Source organism: Sinocyclocheilus anshuiensis, unplaced genomic scaffold (assembly GCF_001515605.1).
Source record: "Sinocyclocheilus anshuiensis isolate Anshui unplaced genomic scaffold, SAMN03320099.WGS_v1.1 scaffold11, whole genome shotgun sequence".
Classification (NCBI taxonomy): domain Eukaryota; kingdom Metazoa; phylum Chordata; class Actinopteri; order Cypriniformes; family Cyprinidae; genus Sinocyclocheilus; species Sinocyclocheilus anshuiensis.
In genome coordinates this window covers 862,911-869,037 of record NW_015551076.1, presented here as the reverse complement: position 1 = coordinate 869,037, position 6,127 = coordinate 862,911, and the positions used below count along the sequence as shown (strand labels likewise).

At 38.5% G+C, this 6,127-nt stretch overlaps 1 protein-coding gene across 1 annotated transcript in view; it reads right to left on the bottom strand.

Moving 5' to 3' along the window:
- The window catches only part of LOC107662415 (major histocompatibility complex class I-related gene protein), a 2,630-nt gene extending 460 nt beyond the window's left edge, over positions 1-2,170 (bottom strand). The window contains exons 1-4 of the mRNA XM_016452436.1: positions 1,950-2,170; positions 1,588-1,848; positions 465-737; positions 36-326 (exon numbers count right to left, since the gene is read on the bottom strand). Coding sequence (XP_016307922.1) covers positions 36-326; positions 465-737; positions 1,588-1,848; positions 1,950-2,010 — 886 coding nt within the window. The 5' untranslated portion in view covers positions 2,011-2,170. The remainder of the gene's footprint in view (positions 1-35; positions 327-464; positions 738-1,587; positions 1,849-1,949) is intronic.
- Between the last annotated feature and the right edge of the window lie 3,957 nt (positions 2,171-6,127).

The window sequence follows — 6,127 nt, the reverse complement described above, 5'->3', positions numbered from 1 at the left end:
TATATGCCATTTCTATTAGATTGCCATTGCCATACCTATACTGATGTCAAGCTTGTTATCCAGGCTAAGGTGAGTTACAGTACAAGTGTAGGTGTGTCTTTCTCTTTGTTCTTCGGCGCTGAGTTCCACACTCTTCCTCATCTGATAGGTTCCATCAGGGTTGGGCAGCAGTTCACCTCCTGTGATCCTCTCTTCATTAACTGGCTGGCCATCTTGAAGCAGGGTCAGATTAATGTGACGTGGGTAAAAACCAGTTGCCAGGCAGGTCATCTGAACTACACCTGCCTCCCTACAATAGCGTTTAATCACTCTCACTCTGGGCTTTACTGTCAAGGAAAGAGTCAAAACACTGAGCAGCAAACACATCATTAATGTTTTCCAGAGTGAAAACACTGAGCAGGAAACACATCATTAATGTTTTCCAAACAAAACAGAGTGCATTTTTGGAGATTACATTAACTCACCTTTTGCCATCACACGCTTCTGCTCCTTTTTTAGATATGTCCTAAGCTGGCTAATGCACAAGGGGCGGTAAAAGTGAGCATAGAGCCACGCGTCGTACTCCAGCTGTGCCCTACTCTTTATGACAGGCCATTTCCAGTCAGTGTGCTGGTCTCCTTGAACGTTATAGCGTCGTTCAAAGCCACTCTCGCCATTAAAGGCCTCCAGCGTCATCATTCGGCCAGGCTCATCACGGAAAAGTTCACATCCAACCAGCCTCTGCTGCACGTGAAGGCCTTGGGAAGAAATACAGAGTCTCAGATACACATATGTAAGGATGGAATTCACAATTCTGTTATGACATTAACACACACAGTTCACAGAGAACTTCAAAAAAAGCAGAACTCCATTTTGCTGACATCTATAAGGTTATCTGCCATTTAAATGGTTTGGGTATGATTTTTTTAAATAAGTATTTTATGCTCACTAAGGCTGCATTTGTTTGACTGAAAATTACAGTATAAATATTAATATTGTGAAATATATTTTTTTACAATTTAAAGTAACTGTTTTCTGTTTGAATATTTAAAGGGGTCATATGATAGGTAGGTGTGGCTGACTCTTAACTTTTATAAAGAATATCTCTTTGGATTTGAGACTTTAGTCTTTGCAACTTTACAGATCTTCTTTATGCACCAAGAGCTTGTAACACTCCAAAGAGAAAGGAAAAATTGAAATCGCATCATATGACCCCTTTAAACATGCAATTTATTCCTGTGATAGCAAAACTGAATTTTCAGCATCATTACTCCAGTCTTCAGTGTCACATGATCCTTTAGAAATCATTCTAATATGATGATTTGCTGCTTAAGAAACATTTCTTATAATTATCATCAGTGTTAAAAAATAGTTGTGCTGTTTAATATCTAAACTGTGATACATTTTTTTCAGGATTATTTGATGAGTAGAAAGTTTAAATGAACAGCAATTATTTTAGAATTAAAAGTATTTTTTTTAAATCCTAGTGAATTCCAATTTTTGATTTGATTGCATGTAGCCTATACACAATGAACCGATCTGAATGAAAATAGGCTACTTTTCATGCACTCTCAAGGGAATAATGCAAGACCATTAGAGAATAATTACCTCTTGTATAATTTAGATAATCAATTAAGTAGTATGCTTTGGTTTTCATGCCCTCGTGTATGCCTTTACAGACTGTTGATATAGTCATTTGCTCCGTGACATTAACGGATTCTTGCACCGTCGCCGGGATAAAACTTCTCTCATCTGCGTTATAGTGACCGATGACAATATCATCCAGCATAATAACTGCAGTGAACTCTGAGAACGGCGCTGAACTGTCTCCAGTCAAAAATGTAGCAAAGACCCATAGCGAGTGCGACCCTGTGAGAGATCAGAATTTTTTTAAACTTCATAATTCGACAATATATTGAGCAAGAATGGCAAAATATGTGCTTAGTGCTGTAAAACTAGTTCTTGCTTACCTGATTCAGAAAAAACAGTATGTGTGGCTGACAGTAGGTACACTAAGATTAAATAAAACATGCCTTTTACAAGGTGTTAAAAAAGGTTAAAGTTTTTTTTCATTACAAAATGATAAACATTAGTCATAGTATCTATTTTAGGTCCCAGCATGACAAAATTCAAGTAAATCTTTGATATGTAGTAATTCAGCACCGTCCCGTACTAAGACTTCCTCATTATTGTTGTGCACGAGGTTACAGTTCATTCACTGGAGGTGTGGTTTCAACACGCGTGTCTGCGACCACTAGGAGGCGCCAATCAAGAGCTCCGAAACTGAAAGTGGAACCTTGGAAGGTGTATTTACATTTTTGGAACGTGAACATCTTAAGCAAGCTAAGACCAGCAAACCACTTTAGGTTGATTTAATTTATTTATTAATTTATTTTTAGAAGGGGAGCTGGGAGTTTGAGACCCTGAGTGCAAAAACAGAACTGTAGTGATCATTCTTCTCCACTAGAGTGCATTCTTTGCCAGGTTTATCTTATTCTCATTCGCATAACTACAGTACAAGCATGTAATACTGAACGCATTCATGCACTGTTCTCAAGTAGGGCTCTACTTGATAACATGTAAACAGTAAGATTTTGATTCATTATTTTTAAGTTAAGGTGTACAGATTGGTAGCAATGTTAATAATTGATCTGTTTTTGGACTATGTTAATTTGTAACTTCCCACGAGGTCAAATAAATATGGGAGTGGATGAAAGATTCCAGGAATAGCAGCTATGCCATGTAGTATATCATGATAAGACTTATCAATTTTATACTGCTATATCATGCAAGGCCAAGGCCAGTAGGAGTTCAGTTAGGCCCATGTGATATAAATGGCCTCTATGACCTACATAGAGAAACATCAGTTATGGATTTATATAGGTTACATATTCAGAATTTCATTTCTTAATGTTTGATTTAATGATCTCTTCTCATTCCTCACTCTCTTGTCTGTTTCCCAGCTTTACAGCACTGAGAGAACCAGTCAAAACCAGAACGACCCATAGCCTGAGTTTCCAAATCCTTCAGTTTGGGGGAATTTTTCAAATCTGAAACTGAAACTTTTAATATATGTTTTCAGGCCCAATCGCTTCCACTCTTTTTCTGTGATGATCACACTGTTGGGTTAGTTGGCCATCTATCTAAAGGTCCTCTGGGATCTTAGCCTTGTAAAGAAGGCACATCAGTGCTTCTAAGGAGCTAAACAGTAAAAGCCAATTGAATGAGAAGAACAAGAACATGTTTATCATCACGTAGCCTATGCTTTGACAGTCATCAGGTCCCCAAACCACATAGTAAGCAGAACATGAGAGGACAATGAAGTTCCTGAGCAAATGATTCTATCAGTTGTACACAAGAGCAACAATAGGCTACTTACTGACAATAAAATGGATTGTTCTACGAGTCCACCACAGAAGAAAAATGTTAGATGGCAATAATTTAAGAATAGTAGTAAGTTATAAACAACAAGTCGTATAATCTTGTCCACAGCGAGAATAAAGTAGGCTACTGTATAAAGCCAGAAGTCAGACAGAGCTTGTTTACACACACAAGGAATTTAACTTGATGACAGGAGCTTCCAGTGCAGAAGAAAGTACGGACATAGTGCAACATACATGACATACATAGGAATAACCCTTACAAAAATTAACCATGCTTTTATTATAGTAAAAGTGTCCTAGCCATGCTTTTTTTTGCTCATTGATTACTATTTGTATAACCACAGTTTTACTACAAATACCATGGTTAAACTATGGGAAGTACTTTTATTTGTAGTAAAACTACATGGTACATGGTAATACAATATATGGTTAATTTTCGTAAGGGAACGCAGTAGGGATGGAACGTGTGTGTCTGTATGAATCCACTTTTAAATAGAGCGACAACCCAATTACACGGCTTTGGTTTCCCTCAGTCAGACCGCTGAGATGTTTACATTAGTGCATGACCGAGGCTACCCGCTTTCCACGAAAGTAGAGCTCGCCGGGTCGACGCCCACTTTACTGCTCCAATTCAGGACTGAGTCATAACAGCACCCCCGCACGTGGACCAGCCTGGTGACCGCTTTCGGTGACGACACACCCCCATCACGCTCAGCAAGCCCTGTCCTGTGCGGGACGACTCACATGGCACACGGGACCCTGCGACTGCAGCGAACACACAAACAGCGAAGCATGTCTCTCTTGCTTGAGGACTAAACAACGGCTTCATAATAAAGCCCAGGCGCGTCCAAGAGAAGCAAATAACCTGACGCTGTTTGTTGTTAAAAGACGTGCAGCGTCTGCTATTAAAACACTTAAAGTCGTTTAAAAGATATTTAAAATATGCTTTCATTTTAAAAACAGGAAATGGCGGAAACGTGAAAAAGAGTAACTTTGCTTTGGTAAGCCTTTTTCTGCAAGCATCTGAGAAAACAAGCGAGTCTGATTTCGCACCCCTAGTGAGATGGCAAAGGGATCTCATTATAATATTACCGCGCCTTAATCTGTAAATTTCCACCCACTGCACCATCATTTGATTTTGCAAGCGACAACGGTGTACTAGTTCTAATGCCACGGTGAAGGTTTGAGCAAAACATGCTAACTGTTCTGTCTTTGGCTGCACAGACGAGCACAGAACACTATTTAGAGTCCCAGCCTCAGAGGAGACAAGCAGTGGATTTATTGATTTATTTACTGTATATTGCTGCTGCCACACAGATCTAAAATAAACATGCGATTTATTTCCAAGCTGTTTACCTTCATAGACATAACCGACAGTTTTTGTAACTCATGTGTGTTTTTAATGTACACTTGTGTGTGAATAGCCGGGTTTCCATCAAAAATTGCGGATTTAACTTATGCGCAAAACTGGAATAGCCTATCGCATAACACATTTGCGAACAAGCATCGTTACAGTAAAAACTTTTTTGCGAATTAATGGATTTTTATTCCGCATTAAAATAGGGTGATGGAAACATAGCTAATGAGAACTTAGTTTAGTAGCCTACTCACATGCTGTGACAGCCGCTTTCTGTACGTGTGCACTCAGAAAACCTATATCAGAAGGTTAAACTAATATTGTTTAAAACGCATGATTTCAGCGCGATAAACATGGTAATCAGAACCAAAACAGCTGTTTTTTAGCAGGTACTGGCTGTAATGGCGCAGCTCTATTCTGGAAAAGGGGGCGGGGAGCAGCAGCTCATTTGCATTTAAAGAGACAGGCCCAAAAAACAGGTGTTTCTGCTTCCGCTCAAAATAGGCATTTTCAAAATTATATAATAATTGATCTGTGGGGTATTTTGAGCTGAAACACAGACACATTCTGGGGACACCAGAGACTTATATTACATATTGTAAAAAGGGGCATAATATGTCTCCTTTAAAATGAGCCTCATGAGAAAGGATTGTCTCGACCACCAGATAGCTCGAAATGAAGAGATTATTTAAGAAAATGTGAATAAAGCAGCGGTGAGAAAGAAAGAAAGCGCAGTCGCTGAAGCTTATTGAGTCACTCGGACAGTACAGGTTAGGAGGAACTCAAGTGACCTAGATTCATAATGCTGCAGTTTAGTCCTTGCATTTTAAACCTTTATTTTAATTATGATAGAGCCTTGTTATAGTAACATACCGCATTTGTTTCCAGTGACCGTCTGTTTGTTTTTGGAATTTATAGACTATATTAAAGTGATCTGTTTAGATTCATCTCGTCAAGCAAGTCGAATTATTTTTAATATCTTTTTTATATAAAAATGACAACAAATAACGTCTATAGTAGTGATAATGACAGCACGTTAAATTTTAGTCCGATACTGAGAGAAGCGCACTAGCAGCCCACTGTTGCTATGGTTACCTCCTTATATTAACCCTGTCGCGATCGTTTGTTTGCAGCTAGGTGAAAATACACGCTACTTTAGTACCCTTTGTGGTTACTTAAGCGTTTAAATCCCTGTTAAAAAAGTACTAATTTGTCAAACAAAATCTTACGTACTTTTATGAGGGTCAGACCTCCCTCCCTATAAATCACACCCTATCTGTATCATGTTAGTTGTTATTTTTAGAATAGATATTGATTAATCAGCTGTAAATAAACCCTATTGTTCCAAATAGCTCTCAATGAATCCGTTGTGTGGCTGATTTGAAATGCTGTATATAAAAGACCTATT